Source organism: Erinaceus europaeus, chromosome 13 (genome assembly GCF_950295315.1).
Source record: "Erinaceus europaeus chromosome 13, mEriEur2.1, whole genome shotgun sequence".
Taxonomy (NCBI): domain Eukaryota; kingdom Metazoa; phylum Chordata; class Mammalia; order Eulipotyphla; family Erinaceidae; genus Erinaceus; species Erinaceus europaeus.
In genome coordinates this window covers 91,597,002-91,617,270 of record NC_080174.1, presented here as the reverse complement: position 1 = coordinate 91,617,270, position 20,269 = coordinate 91,597,002, and the positions used below count along the sequence as shown (strand labels likewise).

Genomic DNA, 20,269 nt, shown 5'->3' with positions numbered 1-20,269 from the left:
ACTGGTAAAGAGACTTTGTGAGACGGCCAGGGAAGTTGGATTAGGACTTGGTAGTGTTATAGTTCCCAAAACTTCCTGCCTTTGCTTTTCTGAGTCATAGTTTGTCTAAAAAAAAAAAGAGAAACAAAATGACATGACTTTGTCATGGGACCTACTGGGAGGTTCACATGTTCTGTGTGTCGCTGTGTATCTTCAGTCTCTGTTGATTAAGACAATCCAGGTACTCCCTCCCCACACACAGCCCTTGTCAAAACCGAGGCAGTGACCTGTTAGTGTCGCACAATTTGGAAAGAATTCATAGGGGGTGCCTCATGTGTCACGTGGCATCTTGTCATCCTGTTTGGGGATGCTAAGAGTCTCTCGCTCAGAGTGGGTTCAGGTGGCAACAGTCATCTAGATCCCTGGTCCCTCCAAAGGTTTTGACTTCAAATATATATATTATGGTTTTGTTTTTTTTTCCCAAATAGTGGTTATGGGGATGAAACTAGACCTCACACATGGGAAACACATCCTCTATTTTCTTGCTGATCCAAACAAAGCAAATTTAGATGCCTAGTTTGAAGATTAGGTGACTATAGGTTTCCCACCTTCCCCACCCCCTTGGTAATCCCATCACTTGATGCTTCTGTGGTCTTTGTCAGAAGACTCCTACAAGGCAACGTCTGTGTCATACAAAATCATTATCTGTAACAGTCCTCCTTTTTTGTTTCTCTCTACCAATACTTCTTCCCTTTGTATTGTTTTTTTCCCCTGTATTTCCCCCCCCTCAATCTCATCAGACACGTACTGCACACCTGCTTCGTGATAGGCACTAAGGATAACAGGTGAGGACAGACTGGCCTCTGCATGTTGAATCAGGGTAGAGATGAAGGATTGGTCAGCTCTTTCTTTCCCCCCTCATTCCTTCTCTTCAATGTACCCAGTTATGACATGAAGAGGCATCGGCCCCAGCAAACCCTAGACACAGTGCTTTTAGTGGCTCACAGTTGCAATATTGCACAAGATTATTTTGTCACATAAGCTACCATTCTCAGGACAGTTGCTTTGGGTTTCTTCTCTTTGTAGTTCTCTCTTTGAAAGAAAAAAAAAAGATTGTGTTTCCTGGGTGAAATCCAAGTCAGTCAGTAGGGACTTCTGTCAAATATTTGTCCCAAGATGCTTATTGTTAATCTTAATTATCTTTGACACCTTCCTTGTGGTAGACTTGACTTAATGAATCTTTCTGAGTGATCATAGAATAGTGCGGTATTCGAGGTGAATATAAAAATGAGGAGAATAGTCTTAAGAACATTTAGTCACAGACTAGATGACGCAGTTGTAGGAAAAGAGCCACAGAATCTGGCTTCTAGGCTGCTGGCTGAGCTCCTGTCTTATCAGCTTTGTGCTTAGATAATGGTTCGACTCACTAAGCAAAGCTGGAATGACCCTGGAGGGCAGAAAGAGGACTCTTGTTATTTCCCAAGTTTTTTTTTTTTTTTTTTTCTGTTTGCTGTTTGCCTGAAGTCAGAAAGCTGTTCCTCCCCTCCCCAATAATATTTGATTTGCTTTTTCTTCTGCTTCCTTAGGTCCATTCACTCTCTCTTGTGCTGAGTAAGACCACCAGTGAGCTTGCTAAAGCAAATGTCTCCAAGTTAGTAGCACATCTGGAAATGATTGGTAAGTGAGGGGAAAAAAAAAAATCTGACTTGCAAATTTGGTAAGAATTTGAATATTCTGGGGGCCAGGTGGTGGTGCTTCTGGTTGAGCACAAATGTTACATACAGTGCACAAGAATCCATGTTCGAGCCCCCAGTCCCCACCTGCACGGGGAAAGCTTCACAAGTGGTGAAGCAGGGCTGCAGGTGTCTCTCCCCCTCTCTATCTCCCCTTATCCTCTCGATTTCTGGCTGTCTCTAATAAATAAAGATAAAATAAAATAAAGAAGGAGGAGCATGTCACAGCTGTCTCTGGGAAGTCCGGGCATATGTCCACTTTGTTACTGTAGTTGGAGAACCAACACGAGGACACGTTTTTTTTTTGTTTGTTTGTTTTATTTTTTATTCAAGAGAATATGGAAGTAAAGCTGCAGTTTATTTTACAGTTTATTTCTTTATTTCCTTATTTACACTTGAGAGAGTGACCAGAGCCCTGTTCCACCATCTTACTCGGTGCCAGGATTGAGCCAGCTGCCTCAAGCACGCGAGGCTTGTGCTCCCCCACCGCCAGCACGCTTTCTGACAGGACTTTGCCTGTTGACTTCTCAGTAGACCAGAAAGGAATCAGTGACACTAAGGTTGAGCGGGGGATTTGTAAGTGTGAATCAAACACTCTTCCTTCCTTAAGCAACTGGTAGTGACATAAGGAAGATTATAAACCTTAATTGTTGATGTAACTGGGAAAGGAGAATGTCTTGGGGAAGGAATGAACTCAGCTGAGGTTTCATATCTGGTGCAGATTATTTCATAAAAGCTTCCCCCAAAAAGCCGAGTCATTGAAACTAGGAGAAAGATGGGCCTTTTTTTTTATTTGAGGACATCTAAGTGTTCTTCCATTCTTTGGGAGCAAAACTAGCATGCTGGATATTCATATTTCAGTTACTGTTTTTTATTTTATTTATTTTTCTTTATTATTATTATTTATGTATTCTCTTATTGCCCTTATTGTTTTATTGTTGTAGTTGTTGTTGTTATTGATGTCACTGTTGTTGGATAGGACAGAGAAATGGAGAGAGGAGGGGAAGACAGAGGGGGAGAGAAAGACAGACACCTACAGACCTGCTTCACCGCCTGTGAAGCGACTCCTCTGCAGATGGGGAGCCGGGGGCTCAAACCCGGGTCCTTGAGCACACTGTAACATATGCATTCAACCAGGTGCACCACCACCTAGCCCCTTGCCTGTACTTAAATACCGTAAACATTTACTTTCACATGTTTTCATTCGAGAGTGAACACCAGAGCATCACTCTGGCGTATTGTTATCTGTGGTCAAGCCCAGGGCCCTCTGCTTGCATGTCCTGTGCTCCAGCATGCGACACCTCTCTGGCGCTTAATGTCTTCCTCCCTGTACATGTTTTTAAAATCAGTTTCTTTTCCTTTGTAAATGTTAAAGTGTGATGTTCCTGTATTGCTGTATTTGTAAAAATAGTTTTTTTCAGTGTGTTTTGTAATTGCAAGGGTGTGGGTAGTAAAGCGGTGTTTCTCGATTTGTACTATGTGCGCTCACCCAGGTGTGCCACCACCTGCCCCCATGTGTTTCTCCATTTGTGATGGTGCCAGGGGACCTTATGCCTCTGAGCTTGCACTCAGCCGCTGAAGCATCTTCCTGGTCACACCTGTATTATTTTGCTCTCTTTTGGCTTCCTGCATTGAAACTGCTGGGATTATTATACAAGTATCTTTTTCTGGATATATTGGAGTATGGGCATTTCTTTTATTGATGAATTAGTGAGAGGCTTGAGGAATGTACATAGCACTTTTTGTTCCAGAAATACTAAGGTGTATGACAGAAATGGTGTGTAAAATAGGTCTTTGATTATTTTTTTTTTTCCTTAGAGGGAGACCTGGCCTTACAGGGTAGCATTGGCAGTCTGTCTCTCAGTGACCTGACACCCCACGGCGAGTTCTACAGGGAACGCTTCACCACAAGTGGCGAAGAAGCACTCATCTTTCACACATTCAAGTAAAAATATCTAGTTTTTTATTCCTCACATAACATTTCACTAAAGTTATTTGCTGCTTCAAATTCCTAATAACTAAACATCAAAGGGGTGTTCGTAAAATTTTTACCTTTTTAGTTTTACGTTGATAAGACATAGCTCTAGAGGAATCCTGATTTATATTAAAATGACAAAGGATTTGAAGTGGCTGAGTGTTTCCTCAGGCTTCATGAACAGAGGAGGCAGGAGATTGTAACAACTCTGCTTATTTAAAGTCTGAGTTCTGTGGTCCTGAAGGTGGCGCAGTGATAAGAGCATTTGCCTGAAAAGTGTGAGCTCCTAAGTTTGACTTCCATATTGCATATGCCAGGGTGATGCTGTGGTATTTTCTCTCTCTCTCTCTCCCCTCCCTCCCTCTATCTTTCTCTCCTTTTCCACTGACTACTTTGAGACTTGACTTTTATCTTTCTTTTGGTGTTATCCTCTACCGTGTATATGTGTGTGTGATATGTTAGCTCAGTTATGATATCCTTTATTTCTCTGATTTCTTTGTTTTGCCACCAAGGTACCTGGAGAACTCTGCTACTCCTGGCTTCTTTATCTCTTTCTCTCTCTTTTTTTCCCCCTTAGTTGGGTAGGTTTGTGACAGAGGGAGAGAGGCAGAAGGAGAACAACGCTAGCAGCCTTCCACCATTTGTGAAGCTTCTCTCCTGCAGGCTGGGAACTCACACTGGGTCCTCACACGAAGTGACCCGTGTGCCCCGCTGAGTGAGCCACTCTGCACCCCACCTGACTGCCTGACTTCTTTCTCTCGAGACTTCTCTCATACTTTGGATCAGCTTTCCTCTGACTGCTAGAGTTTCCTTCTATAGAATGCTTATTTCAGTGAATATCCTAAGTGTGCTCTGAAGTCTGCTTTGTTCACAGTCTAGGAGGCCACACAGTTGATAAACTTTTGGAGTCTGAAACTGAGGCCCCAAATTTGACCCCTGGAATTACATGCACTAGACTGGTGCTCTGGTGTCCTCTCTCCCTCTCCCCTTCTCTTTACTATATCAATAATGTAATTCTTAAACAAATAAATAAACAAATGAAAGTCTGAGCCCCTATGGCTGAATTGTCATGTGATTTTAGACAAGCCAGTTAAGTGCCAGGCACCTGTCTGCCTTTCTGAATACTAAGAAGACTAACCAACTTGCTTTCCATCTTGCTCTAAGGGCTGCAGAACTATTTCAGCCTGAGAAAGTCATTCAAGACATGGGTGCTACAATTCTATTTTTATACCCCCTTCTGTAGAAACACACTCTACTGATTTTTTTTTTTTTTCAGTTTTAGAGTGTAGAGTGCATCTTTGGACCTATCATTTTCTCAAGAATGGTTTTCTCAGAGAGCAGAGTGCTTTAAATTGTGCTTTTCAGGGAGTGGGTGGTAGTGCAGTGAGTTAAGAGCACGTGGCAAAGCGCGAGGACCAGCTCAAGGATCCGGGTTCGAACCCCCAGCTCCCCACCTGTAGGGGAGTTGCTTCACAGGCGGTGAAGCAGGTCTGCAGGTGTCGGTCTTTCTCTCCCCCTCTCTGTCTTCCCCTCCTCTCTCCAGTTCTCTCTGTCCAATCCAACAACAACGACATAAATAATAACCACAACAATAAAAAACAACAACTAGGGCAACAAAAGGGAATAAATAAATAAATATTAAAAAAAAATTTTTTTTAAATTGTGCTTTCCAGATCTTCCATGGAGTTGTTAGAAAATACTCTGCTCTGCCTCCAGACTTTCTGATCTAGGGTAGTGCTTATCCCAAAACAATTTTGAGGTTCTATCAGAATTGAGGAGGAAGGGGGCCAGGCAATAGCACACCGGGTTAAGAGCACATAGTGCAAAGTGCAAGGACCCACGCAAGGATCCTGGTTCGATTCCCCGATTCCCCATCTGCAGGCGGATTGCTTCATAAGTGGTGAAGCAGGTCTGCAGGTGTCTTTCTTTCTTTCTCCCTCTCTGTCTTCCATCTCAATGTCTTTCTGTCCTAGCCAATAAAATGGAAAAAAAAAAAACTGGCCCAAAAGGCGTCTGAGAATGTTGAGGGGGAGTACGAATTCAGAAGTATTTGTCTGTGTCATGAGATCCCATGGTGACGTGGTTTTATAGTAACAACACAGGACGCTTGAACTCTATGCCCAGCACACAATAGATACTCAGAGAATGAGAATTCTTCTCTCCAATGACTATGTCTTCTATTAAAAAATGGGTTATTCTGATACAGTGTTCCATTAAGTTAAATTACAGCAGTCAATGTTTCTGATTTATCTTTGAGTGCAGATGCTAAAATTCTTTGGCCTGCATTTTACTGCAGTCAATGGATTTCTTTCTGCCTTTGCCTCCAGGAAGATAAATTTCCCCAGAAACACTGGTTCTCTTGTCTAATTCTTTTCTTCTCTTTTATTGATAGGGCTTCACTATTTCGAAGTGATTTTTTTTTTTTTTCTCTTTCTTTCCAGGGGGTTGGAGGGGGGGAGAGAAGGAAGTTTCCTCCAGTGTGGTGGGGCCCAGGCTAGATACCTGTGTCATACACATGTCAAAGTAGGCATACCATACAAGTGAACTGTCTAGTTGGTCCTTTTACCATAAGCCTTGTTTTTGTCTTTCAAGCTTGTATTGCCACAGTCTTTGCCAGAACAGAATTAGCAGGAGTAACCACTTTTCCTTAAAAGTGAGAGAGAAGAGACAGAGGTGACAGATTTGAACCATGCTTGTTTTCTGAATGAGTTCATTGCTTACAACTGCCCACCTGTTTGTAGCCTGGCTCTATTCACCAGACTGGAATATAATGGTTCTCATCATGTTGTTGATGATAGAGAAGGAGCAGGGGATGGAGTGGGCCTGGTACAAGCTGGTTGTGGGTTTCTGTTTTAATAGGAAACACTGTTTTCTTAGGAAACCCTTAAAGCAACTCAAGCTTTCTTTGGAAACTAACTTGCTCCCTGATGTGATCTGAGTCGTACTTTTGCCCTTACTCCTAGATACGGACGCCCTGACCCTCTGCTCCGGCGAGAACATGACATCCGTGTTAGCCTCCAGATGGCCTCCGTGCAGTATGTACACACTCAGCGCTTTCAGGCCGAGGTGGTGGCCTTCATTCAGCACTTCACGCAGCTGCAAGATGTGCTAGGACGCCAGCGAGCTGCGATTGAGGGCCAGACGGTACGTGGTCCTGCTGATCCCAGTTACTCTTCTGGTTTGACTGGTCAATACAGTTCTTAAGCTTCACGGGAAAGCTAGAAAAGTTCACTGAAAAAAAAGTAAGGGTAGGTCATTTTACACTCACTCATGTCCTCTGTGTAGTTACTGCCTACAGAAATTGCACTGTAATTGGACAACTCTTTCCCTTATTCCTTATATCATGTTGGAGTTACCTGTAAAGCTCAGCTTTTTCTGAAAACGTTAAATCAGATTTATGGGCAGCCCTTGTTTCCCGGTAGTCTCTAGGGATTTTGCTCTTGGAAAGTGGCCCTAGAGAACATACCTACTGTGTAAGGGGGTGGGAGGGTGGTGATTCCCCAAGAGAAGTTCCCAAGCTGCTGCTGCTTCTCCTCCTCCTCCTTTTATTTATTTATTCATGAGAAAGATAGGAGAGAGAAAGAACCAGACATCACTCTGGTACATGTGCTGCTGGGGATCAAACTCAGGACCTCATGCATGAGAATCCAATGCTTTATCCACTTATTTCATGGGGGCAAGAGGAAGAAGAAGAGAGATACAGACCAGAGCACCATTCTGGTATATGCAGTGCCCATGACCGAATCTGGGGTGTTAGGCATGCAAGAACCATGGCCTTGGTTGTTCCACACATCTTAATTCATGACTCCTGTAATGCTTTGAATTTTTTTTTTTCTGCAGCACATATGAAACCAAAGTAATTAAGTAGTTAAGGAAATAAAAAGGAATTAAGTCTAAACAAATTAATAAGTAAATATGTCCTGCCTTAACAGATGTTTGAAAAAATAACAACACACAAGTGAAAATATATTTTGATTTTTCTCCTCAAGTAACACACTTACTGGCAGGTGTGTGCCTCTTGGGCACCGAACAGTTTCTCAGAACCAGGTTAAACATCATAACCCTCACCTCCTGGCCCACATTTATCTTTTCGTGGTCCTTGCTTCTCTGTTACAGTAACTGCTTTGCATTGCAAAGATATTACCTTGAAAGGCTTACAGCAGGATCCAGCATTTAATGTTAAGTACTTTAAACTAGTAGATCATGCAATATCCAGCAGATGACATGCTTGCTTTGGAAAGTTAAGCTGTACAGTTTGTAACAGCCAAAACCTGGAAGCAACCCAGGTGTCCAACAACAGATAAGTGGCTGAGCAAGGTGTGGTCTATATACACAGTGGAATACTACTCAGCAATTAACAATGGTGAATTCACCTTCTTCACCTCCTCGTGGATAGAGCTTGAAGGAATCATGTGAAATAAGATAAGTCAGAAAGAAAAGGATGAAGATGGGATGATCTCACTCTCAGGCAGAAGTTGAAAAATAATACCATGACACCAACCTGGGCAGACAACCTTACCAGTGTGTCCTGGAAGCCCACCTCTCCAGAGCCCTGCTTGACGAGGGAAAGATAGAAACAAGCTATCCACCTGCTAATGCCCATGTCCAGCAGAGAAGCAATTACAGAAGCCAGACCTTCCACCTTCTGCACCCCATAGAGATCTTTGGTCCATACTCCCAGAGGGATAAAGAGTGGGAAGCTTCCAGTGGAGGGGAAGGGACATGGAACTCTGGTGGTGGGAGCTGTGTGAATTGTGTCCCTCTTATCCCACAATCTTGCCATCAGTATTATGTCACTGATGAGAGAGAGAGAGAGAGAGAGAGGGAGAGGGAGAGAGAGAGAGAGAGAGGCTGAAAAATAAGAAAACACCAAGCTTGGAACTTGGATTGGAGTTGGTGTATTGCACCAAAGTAAAAGACTCTGGGGGTGGGAGGGGAGGGTTCAGGTCCTGGAACATGATGGCAGAGGACCTAGAGGGGGTTGAATTGTTATGTGGAAAGCTGAGAAATGTTACACATGTACAAACTACTGTGTTTTACTGTTGACTGTAAACCATTAAACCCCCATAAAGAAAAAAAAAAAAACAATAAAACAAAGAAAGAAAAAGAAAGTTAAGCTGCTAGGCTGGCAAGATTCACTTTGCTAGAGCACAGCTTTGCCATGTGCGTGGTGCAGTTTCGAGCCCAGCCCCCAACACGTAGGAGGACACTTCGCGTGTCATCTCTTTCATTCTCTAGCTCTTCCTCTCTGTCTCTGGAAAATAAATAAATAGAGACATAGGTAAACAGATGAGTGAAGAAACAAACAAATGCTAGCTGTATTCAGTGCCCTGTCACTTGTGTTAAGACTCATTCAGGTTCTCCAGTTGGACTGTGTTTTGTTCATTCATTTTTCGCTCTTGTTCTTACTGGTACGCAGATGATGTCTTCATTTTTCTGTTAGAAGTTTGAAATGTTTACTGGGGTTTGCTGTTTTATGCTGTGTTCTGTAGTGCAAGTGTGTGCCAGTTTCTCTTACTCTTTTGCCATTAACGAGAGACGAAGAGGGGGAGAGAAACCAGCAGACCGTCACTCTGGCATGAGCGATGCCAGCGACCAAACCTGAGACTTTGAGTTTGAGAGCCCAGCACTCTCTTCACTGCATTGCCTCCCAGGCTGCTGTCGCTTCCTCTCAGCTGGGCTTTGTGATTTTGTGTATACTGCCCATACACGTATTTTATTCAGTAGCCACAGAGTCCCTAGCCATTTCGTAGTTTTGATGCTATTGTGAATAATAAATTTATCTCCTCCTTTTTTTAGTTAAGGAAATGTCTGTCTCAGTGGTATAGTTTCACATCTCCTGATCAAGTGTATGCCAGCACGCCTTCCCTAGCAGCCAGGTGCCTTCCCCCTCACAGGGCTTTCCTTTTGCCCCCCTTCTTTCCTGCTGTCTCTCCATATCGGCTGGTAGAGAATCCAGGGTTCATTCATGTTTCTAAATGACAGCAGTTTTCAAAGCACCATTTTTAATTTTATTTATTTTTTATTTATAAAAAGGAAACATTGACAAAACCATAGGATAAGAGGGGTACAGCTCCACACAGTTTCCACCACCAGAACTCTGTATCCCATCCCCTCCCCTGATTGCTTTCCTATTCTTTATCCCTCTGGGAGTATGGACCCAGGGTCATTGTGGGGTGCAGAAGGTGGAATATCTGGCTTCTGGAATTGCTTCCCCACTGAACATGGGTGTTGACAGGTGGATCCATACTCCCAGCCTGCCTCTCTCTCTCCCTAGTGGGGCAGCGCTCTGGGGAAGTGGAGCTCCAGGACACATTGGTGGGGTCGTCTGTCCAGGGAAGTCTGGTTGGCATCCTGCTAGCATTTACCGACTGTTCATAGAAGTACAGTTAATTCTGGGAGTTGGGGTGGTAGTGCAGCAGGTTAAGTGCAGGTGGTGCAAAGTGCAAGGACCGGCATAAGGATCCTGGTTCGAGCCCCTGCTCCCCACCTGCAGGGGAGTTGCTTCACAGGCAGTGAAGCAGGTTGGCAGGTGTCTTTCTCTCCCCTTCTCTGTCTTCCCCTCCTCTCTCCATTTCTCTCTGTCCTATCCAATGACGACAATATCAGCAATAATAACTACAACAACAATAAAAACAAGAGCAACAATAAGGAAATAAATAAATATTAAAAAACTTAAAAAAATAAAATAATATACAGTTAATTCTGTAGAACATAGAATGCACACTTTACTAAGTACAAGGACGCAGCTTCAAATTTTGCACCCTCACATGGGAGCTTCCTGAGTGCTGGAACAGTGCTGTGGGGTCTCTCTCCTCTATCCCCCCTTCCGTTCACCCCCTAAACAAAACAAAACAAATCAAGAGTCCACCAGGAGCAGTGACACAAAGCCCCAGATACAGCAGCGGAGGCAAAAGAACCACAGTAAAAAGGTTTACTTGCTGTTTTTAATGAGTGCCGGGTGCGGCTCGAGGATTCACAAAGCTGCAGGTCCAATGAGGACCTCGAACGAACGTTCAAGTCCTGTACTTTACCTGCTGCCCCATGTTCTTAGAATCTCTGCATAGATGAACTTGTCCATGAACCCCCGCCCCCCGCCATTTCCTCTTACCTTTCTGTGTACCTGTCACCTCATTTTTCTCCCGTCACTGCACTGATGAGGACTTTCAGACAGTTGAGTAGAAGCAGTTAGAGCAGGCACCCTTTTGCTTTCTTCCTGATTTTAGGAAAAAGTATTTAGTTGGCAAACTTAGTCCAGGAGATACGTACTCATACTGTTTCACTGAAACATGACCACAGTACTCAACATATCTTGAGCACAAGCACTTTGTTTAATACTTCGTGAATACTTCCATGCGTGATAAAAGTGTATGCTCTATGTCCTGAGCTTTCTCCCGGGCACCTGAGTCTGGTTTTGTGCATATGGTATTTTTCCAGCCTCTTACGTCTTTTAACTTTTTCTCAGGAGTGCTATATTGTGGGGGCATATTGATCTTATAGCATTTTAAAAGTTTATTGTGGGCTGGGAGACAGCGTAACTTTCATGCTTGAGGCTCTCAAGTCCCAGATTCAATCTCTAGCACCACCATGAGCCAGAGATGAGGAGGGCTCTAGTTATTCTCTCTACCTATCATATAAAAACAAATAAAGCAAACAAGTAAACATTTATTATTATGTGGTCTGGGAGATGGCACAGTGTATAAAGCATTGGAGCCTCAGGCATGAGGTCCCGAGTTCAATCCTGGCAGCACATGTACCAGTGATGTCTGGTTCTTTCTCTCTCTCCTCTTATCTTTCTCATGAATTAATAAATAAATTCTTCTTAAAAAGTTTGTTATTACTTCAAATTTTTATGCTAGTGTACTTTATATTATATTCTTTCCCCATATATATATGTGTGTATATATATATGTGTGTGTGTGTGTGTGTGTATGTGTGTGTGTATATATATACTTTTTTTTTTTTTCCTTTAATTGCCACCAGGTTTATCAGTGGGGCCAGGTTCCAGTGCTGTGAATCCACTGCTCCTGGTAGCAAGTTTTTCCTTTTTTTTTTCCTTTTTCCTTTTTATTTGATAGGACAGAGAGAGAAGTTGAGAGAGGAGGGGCAGATAGATAGGAAGAGAGAAAGAGAGGCACCTGCAGACTTGCTTCATCCACAAGTTTCCCCCCTGTAGGTAGGGAGTGGGAGCTCAAACGCGAGTCCTTGCACATGGTAATGTACATGCTCGACCGGGTGTGCCACCACCCGGGCCCTGTCCTATATTTGTATGCTGTTGTGACACTGAGTTTTCAAGATCTCAGCGTGAATTGAAAGGATAAGGGATAGAATTGATTCCTGCACTTTGATATGTTGACTTCATGCCCTGCATCGTTTTAGTCCTCTTAGAGTTTTTAGGATCTGCTGCATAGATCATTATATTGTCTGAGATTAGGGTCTTTCATTTTTTCCTTTCCAACCTACATGCTTTTTCCCATGGGCTAGGTCTCTCAGCACATCATTGGATAGAAATGTCAGCGTCTTTGCCTTGTTCCTAATCTCAGGTGAAAACGTTTTGTCTTTCACTACTAGATATGATCTTAGACATAGAAGGACATATCCTATCAATAATTTCCAGGCATTTGGAGTTTTGCATTATCTTCCTGTGACTGATTTCTGAGCTCACCTGTGGTAACCATCAGACACAATGTGCAAGTTTAGTTGTTTTAGATTTATAAACTCATGAAACTTGTGGGCATCTGAAGTCACTTAGTTGTAAGATCAGAAGTCTTAGCAAAGGTTGAGAAGCTGTTGTTCTTTTCTTTCAGGTGAGAGACCAAGCCCAGCGCTGTTCTCGGGTTCTCCTGGATATCGAGGCTGGTGCACCTGTTCTGCTCGTCCCAGAGAGCTCCAGGTCAAATCACCTTATTGTAGCCAATCTGGGGAAGTTAAAAGTCAAGAACAAGTTTCTCTTTGCTGGTTTTCCTGGAACCTTTTCCTTACAAGATAAGGTGAGCTGCCTGCACCTGCTTCCTGTTTAGGTCCACCTGTATTTGAACACCATTCGAAAAGCTCATATTTGTCATAAGATTATTAAGATTATTTTCTTAGCCAGAGAACTGCTGAGCTCTGGCTTCTGGTGGTATTTTCACCATAACACTATGCCCAACAACCACAAAAAGTGTACATTTTGTAAGTGTGCATTGGCATACTGATTAGTTTATCTGCACCATAATACACACCTCAATAAGTTTGTTTCCTGAAGAAAGGTTATATGGGGGGGAGGCACAGAATTTTGTTGGTGGGAATGATGAGAGATCATATCTATAGTGTTTCATAATCTCGTAAGTCACTATTAAATCACTAATAAAAAATAAAGTAATGGAGAGAGAAAAAAGGTCTAGGATAAATAAAGAGGTCATCTCATTTCTTCAGGACGATACATCTAGTCAGGACTGCAGCGTGGACCGCTTCATTGTGTGAGTGCGGATAGAGTCAGAACAAAAAGCCAAGACTGGGAAGACCAGAGGAACCATCCACATTGACATGTCATAACTCAGAATAGGACTCAGAGGGAGGCATTTGGGAGGAGGGTGAAGGGACAGACTGCGCAGAGAACCCACATTTAGGGTGCAGCTGAGCAGCAGTTAGTGGCAAAGCAAGGGGGGCGCACCACCAGCTTCTCATGTGCTTCACGGCCATGCTGTTAGAGCTGCTGACTGAGAACCTGTCCGTCTACCTAGTGACAGGAAGACTTCTGTCAGAATAGCAGACTTCCACCACCAGGGCCCGTGGCCCTCAGGAGAAACAGATGCCACGTGGTATGTCCAGTCTGTGAAAGTGCAACCAGCCACCACTGACCTTTCACATCCAGCCTACTAGACAGCTGGTACCCTTGTCTTGATGCAGAAAACCAGTTTCTACAGTTGAAAGAGACACACTTTGATGCTGACTAACTAGAGTCTTAAAGGAAATAAAAGGTTCATTCACAGAGAAATTGGTAACTGCTTGTAAATTTTCTTAGTCACTTTCTCCTCGTAGGAGGTGTTCATCGTTAACATGACTAGGCAGTAAGTCATGAATTATGAATTAAGTTTAGACCCCAGTTTGCTCAGCTTCACTGTATTACTGCTGACCAACCAGAGAGTTGAATTCTCCTCTAGGACCCACCGTCTTCGTGAAGTCTATATATGGTTGTGAAGCCTACATTTTTCAGGAAGAAATCCAACCCAGAGTTGGCGATCAGATCACTAGTAGTTCAATAGCATCACACCCGACCTCTGCATATCATATAAAGCCAAAGAAAGGGTTGATTCTCCACTAGGGGTATCTATATATATGGACTTAGGAGCTGACTCCAAAGGTAGCCTCAAAAAGATTGTCAAATATATCAAGGCATTTTTGCAGAAAGGGTTGTATATTTATTTTAACTAATCAATTAGTTTCTTTTTGTTTTCTGTTTTTCTTTTTTTACCAGAGCACTACTCAGCTCTGGTTTCTGGTGGTAGGTGTGGTTGAATCCAGGACTTCAGTGCTTCAGGCTTGAGAGTCTGTTTGCATAACCATTATGCTATCTGTCCTGCCCCCTGCTCCCCCCCCCCCCCCCCCCCCCGTATCTGTTAAGTGAGGTGAATGGTAACTTAAACCTTTCAGCATTTTAATGAAAAGATTCCCCCCCCCCTTTTTTTGAGGATTTGATTTTAAGTGGCAGGACATATAAGGATTGCTTTTTCTACAAGGTATAATATACTTTTTTTTTTTTTTTTTTTTTGCCTCCTGATTATTCTGAAAAACCTTATGGGATTCACAGTCAATTTACATTCATTAAAAAAAAAAAACCTAAACAGTGCTTTAGAATATATCATTACTTGGGAAAAGCCTGCTTATCGTTTCTTTTTTTCTTCCTCTCTTCCCATGTGTGTAGAGAGGCCCTTCCCAAGGACTACAGAGATCAAATGTCATTTAAAGATTGACTTCTCTGTGTGTGAGAGAGATGAGAGCACTGCTTAGCTCCAGCTGATGGGACTGTGATGGGGTAGAACCCGGGTCCCCAGCTACACAAATCCTCTACTCTAATGTACTGAGCTACCTGCCCTGCCTAAAAGCAGTTTTAAAATTTATTTCTTTGTGGCATATATATATCTTAATTATTTTATTTTTGACTGTTACTTCCTTAAATCCTAGACAAACTTGGTCTGGTTACCTCTTTGTGGTTGCTCTGTAGAATTCCATAAGGGCTGCTTGGAGTGTGTCTCTTGCCTCCAGTCAGATGTAACTGCCTGCAAGCCTGAGATGGGGGCCTGCCTGGAGGAACAGGCACTTTCCTTGCACATTTGTGTCTCAGGACATTGCATGGGTGAGGTTTGTCCAGTTTGCATGCCAGTGGTTAGAGAACAGGAAGTAGTCCTGGACTCAAAGCTCGCAGAGGGGCTCTGCCTTTGAGTCTCCCGACTCCTGTGTGTTTAGAATGGATTTACATAAATCCATGCCATAATGAATTCAGGTCCTGAACTTTATACACGGGCGGGCTTCCCTTTCATTCTCGCAACCATCATCTGTGCTTAAGCCGTCCTTGGGAAGTCCTGTCTCTCCAAAGCTTTGAGCTAATCTCCCCGGCCATTGATTTATTTAAATCAGCTGCAGAGTTTGTGGAGTAGAGGCCAATGAGACAGCAATTAGGGTCCTTTGAATTTAAGTAAACTAAGCAACAGAAAAGGCTTTTTTTTTTTTTTACTGTGCAATACCTCAAGAATAGCATTTGCAGGGTGCTTTGCCTTGATTCCCTCCCCCCCCTCCATTGCTAAATGTAAGAGCTGGTTCCTTTCACTGTTACATGTAATTACAACCCAACCCAAGATAACCATGGAGGAGACTGGCAGCATCACCTGCTCTGATTCTGAGAGGAATATACATGAAAGACAGCACTTGAGGAAAACCCTTCTTCCCTTCCCAGCGTCCTCAGGAGAGCAGATGCCTGAGAACAGATAAATCGTGGTAACACCAAACACATGTGCAGTTCCAAGGTTTGGTTGAAGAAGCTAAGGGTCAGTTACTTGACTAAGAGCCATTCTGATGGAAAAGATGGACCCTTATAAACTCGTAGCAGCCAGGGCCAGGCGACGGCCCCTCTGGCAGAGCACACAGGCCACAGTGTTCAGGCCCCTGTTCAAGACCCAATCCCCACCTGTGGAAGGGCAGCTTCACAAGTGGTAAAGCTGTGTTGCTAGTGTTTCTCTTTCTCCCTCTCTGCCTCCCCCTGCCCCAAGATAGACACATAAGCAAAATATTTTTACAGGTCTGTAGGAACTAAATTTGTGAGAAAGATGTTTAGTATTGTCATCAAAACCACAGTTTATCTTATACCACACACTGTCTTCAACAGACGGGATAATAATGGCTGACTTCTGTGTTTCTCATTTTGTGTTCACTTCTGCAGTGACTGAGGGGGAGTTTCTAGAAAGTGCGAGCACTGGGAGTCTGGAGGTAGCACAGCGGGTTAAGTGCATGTGGCGCAAAGCACAAGGACTGGCATAAGGATTCGGTTCAAGCCCCTGGCTCCCCACCTGCAGGTCTGCAGGTGTCTTATCTATCTCTCCCCTCTCTGTCTTCCCCTCCTCTCTCCATTTCTCTCTGTCCTATCCAACAACAACGACATCAATAACAACATCAATAATAACCACAACAATAAAACAACAAGGGCAACAAAAGGGAATAAATATTAAAAGAAAAAAAAAACTAAAAAAAAAAAAAGTGCGAGCATTATCACCGTGGTTTTAGGCCACTGAGACCAGATTGCCAGTAGGTACATTTTTCCTCACCACAATAGGCTCCTCCTCTCCTTCAAAGCAAAAACAGATCTTTTGACTGCGAGATTTGCTTTTGTTGCATTTGACCTAGTTCAAACTACTGGGGATTGGGGTCTTGACATTTATTTGCTCCTTAGTTAAAAGTTAGTATCTTCCTACAAAATTGTGATAGTTTCTTTCTTCCTTTCTTTCTTTTTTTTTAAACCAGGAATGGAATTATATGTAACATCTCTGCAAATACTTCCACGTGGCAGTAAATGTCATGGCCTTGTTACCCTTTTGATTTGGGGGGGCGGCTCTGAGAGACTTGGGAAGTTAAAAGTCTTTAAGGAGGGAGTCAAATAGTAGTGCCACAGGTTAAGCGCACATGTCGCGAAGCGCAAGGACTGGTGTAAGGATCCTGGTTCGAGCTCCCGCCTCCCCCACCTGCAGGGGAGTCGCTTCACAGGCGGTGAAGCAGGTCTGCAGGTGTCTATCTTTCTCTCCGCCTCTCTGTCTTTCCCTCCTCTCTCCATTTCTCTCTGTCCTATCCAACAACGATGACATCAATAACAACAAAAACTACAACAACAATAAAAAATAAATGTCTTTAAGGAGTGTAGGAACTTGGATTCGACTTTGAGGACAGTAAAAATATAGTCACCTCTACTTGCTCGTTCTAGTATTGTTTTGTTTCTCTCTAGGAATCTGTGCCCTCCACTTCCCCAAGTGCGACACCTAAGCACAGTATGAGGAAGACGACAGACACCGAGGAGCCGAAGGGCCCCCATTCTGAGGGGCTGGTCATGGTGCCTGCTCCTGGGATGAGTGTTGGCGCCCCGAAGAGTGAGCCTGTGCTGAGTCCCTGCATCAGCCAGCAAGGGCAGCAGGCCGTACCACCTGCCGGCCAGGTTGCCAGCAGCCCAGGTGAAGGGGGAAAGAGCGACAGAAAGGATGTGGGGAGTTCACAAGACTGTCCAGCAGCCTGAGGGTGTGTGTGCACATGTGTTGTAAAAGCAAACACCCACACATTTCTTTAGAGTCTTGTCTCAGTACTGCTTCAGAAAGTCCAAGAATCGGGGTCAGGTGGTAGCGCAGCGGGTTAAGCATACAAGGACCGGTTCAAGGATCCTGGTTCGAGCCTCTGACTCCCCACTTGCAAGGGGGTCGCTTCACAGGCGGTGAAGCAGGTCTGCAGGTGTCTGTATTTCTCTCCCCCTCTCTCTGCCCTCCTCTCTCCATTTCTCTCTGTTCTATCCAGCAACAATAGCAATAATGACAAAATAATAACAAGGGCAATAAAAGGGAAAAAATGACCACCAGGAGCAGTGGATTTGTAGTGTAGGCATGAGCCCCAGCGATAACCCTGCAGGCCAAAAAAAGAAGTCCAAGCATCGTAGGATTGCTCAATGCCATCACTGCCTTTTCCTGTCATTGACAGTGCTCGCTAGGGAATAATGCAGCCTTACATGCAGTGAATACCTATAGGAAGTGATTGGGGGATATTTATAGAAAGAGCCTTCCTGAAAATAGCTTTCACAATTTGAGGTTTATTTCGGCATTTCCTCTCTCTACCTTTAAGATTTGATTGAGGTATTAGTTTGCAAACTGTGTATCCTTATGGTCCCCATAGGACCCTAGGGAATCTCTGAATTTTGTTCCCATACCTTGCCCTCTTCCCACAGATCTGCCTTCACTCACTTTGATCTAAATCCTGTTAACTATCAGCAGCCAAGACAGTCAAGAACTAATGACTTAGTGCTTGCTTAGTGCCACACATTATACTGTCTTGTTCTGTTAATATGCCTTTCCTTGTACATGATTCCTGTCAGTGTGTGAATCAAGACCTTAAATGAACATTTAAGTATTGTCAGAGTAAGAGAAGTCTTATAAAGCAAGAGACAATGAGGGGTTAGTCCCCGATGGACTAGTCTGTCCTGATGGATCTGGGGACTCCGGGGTGGAGGGAGGGTCACAAGGGGAAGTTGGGGACCCAAGTCCCTTTGTTGGAATAAGATAACGGCTTGGTTGAGGGTAAAACGTACAGATGCCTATTTTGAGGAAATGTAGAAATAATGCCCTGTTATAGTAGCAGTCCTCAAGGAAGTAATACTGAAGCTTAACAAGAAGGGTGAGCTACCAAACAGATGGATAGGTAGCATAGGGTGGAAAGAAAGGGAAGCCACAGCTGAAGGTGAGGTGGGCATTAGGGGAAGGTCCAGCCAGCTAGGAGCTTGGCGTTCTTCCTTGAGAAACAAAAGCCAGACGAGCAGAGGCTTTGTGTGTGTGTGTGTGTGGGGGGGGGGCGATGGCAGCAGATAAGACTGGCAGCATAGGCAGTAGATTCATGCAGCTGTTTAGGGATTTGGAAGAGTTTTAGAGGAAGAATTTAAAATTAAAAGTGTTTATAGCGGAGGGTAGAAGGCATAATGGTTATGCAAACAGACTCATGCCTGAGTCCCAGGTTCAATCCCCTACACCACCATGAGCCACAGTTGAGCAGTGCTCTGGTAAAAAAAAAAATAAATAAATAAATAATAAAAGTGTTTATAGCACTTGGTGGAGGGTGTATCGACTTACACTTAACTATGTATGGGTGTGAAATTATACCTCGGAAATCTTTTAACTTTGTAAAACTGTAGAACCACTAGTGAAAAAAAAAAGGAGGAGAAGAATATACAGGAAGAGAGTACTGTGGTCTTGTTTGTTTATTTTTTAAACTGTTCTGTGGGCAGAGTGACTTTGTGAGGGCCAGAACATATGGTGGTCTAGGGAGGATGAAGGTGGTTTAGATTCTATCTGTGCTAGTGGAGATAGTTAGATGTGATCATTTATTTGCAAAATGGAGTTGCTGCTGGAAGATTTTGTCAATGTCCGGGTTTCAAAGTAAGTTTTTTATGCCTGAGTAGCTGTCTATAGTAAGTAGAATTTTTTTTAAAAAAAAAGGAAAAGAGAGGTTGCAGGAATGCTGGCTCTGCTCCTGTGTGCTGCTGCTGCTGGCTAGGTGTAGATTGGGAGAGAGACTTGCAGCCAACTCCTTTTGCCTCTGTCTCAGTTGTAGAGAGACACTGAAGGAATGGAAGGAATCAGTGTATCTTGTGGAGGGGAGCGGGCAGAAAGCATGCAAACACCTGGAGCCTTGCATGGGGAAGTCTTGGGGCCAGAATGAAGGCTTCTGGACATGTAGTTTTCTGGCACAGAGAGATCTGAACATTTTCCAGAGACACAGTGAGCTGTGTTTGGCCTTTTTTGAACTGTCTCTGGCTGACCTTCTTTGGTTCTCATTGTCCCCTTTTCTCTCTTGCCATGGGTCCGTGTAGAAGACCATGTCTGCCTGTTGGATTGCATTGTTGTGGATCTGCAAGACATGGACATCTTTGCTGCAGAGAGACGTCCGCGAGAGTATTCTAAGACTTCAGAAGACCACAACGGAGACCTCATCTTCCCTTCCTATTTTGTGCGACAGACAGGAGGAAGCCTCTTAACTGAGCCTTGTAGACTAAAATTGCAGGTGGAAAGGAATTTGGACAAGTAAGTTTTATTCATTTATTTATTTATTTATTTATTCCCTTTTGTTATCCTTGTTGTTTTTTATTGTTGTTGTTATTGATGTCGTTGTCGTTGGAGAGGACACAGAGAAATGCAAAGAGAAGGGGAAGACAGAGAGGGAGAGAGAAAGATAGACACCTGCAGACCTGCTTCACCACCTGTGAAGCGACTCCCCTGCAGGTGGGGAGCCGGGGGCTCGAACCGGGATCCTTACGCCGGTCCTTGTGCTTTACGCCACATGCTCTTAACCCGCTGGGCTACTGCTCAAC

General features: G+C 43.7%; 1 protein-coding gene across 3 annotated transcripts in view; it reads left to right on the top strand.

Moving 5' to 3' along the window:
* The window catches only part of VPS13D (vacuolar protein sorting 13 homolog D), a 267,871-nt gene that overhangs the window by 38,121 nt on the left and 209,481 nt on the right, over window positions 1-20,269 (top strand). For all 3 annotated transcript variants that reach the window (XM_060170884.1, XM_060170883.1, XM_060170882.1), the window contains exons 21-26: window positions 1,566-1,656; window positions 3,531-3,657; window positions 6,651-6,831; window positions 12,495-12,677; window positions 17,156-17,378; window positions 19,772-19,982. In XM_060170884.1, the coding sequence (XP_060026867.1) occupies window positions 1,566-1,656; window positions 3,531-3,657; window positions 6,651-6,831; window positions 12,495-12,677; window positions 17,156-17,378; window positions 19,772-19,982 (1,016 nt within the window). The remainder of the gene's footprint in view (window positions 1-1,565; window positions 1,657-3,530; window positions 3,658-6,650; window positions 6,832-12,494; window positions 12,678-17,155; window positions 17,379-19,771; window positions 19,983-20,269) is intronic.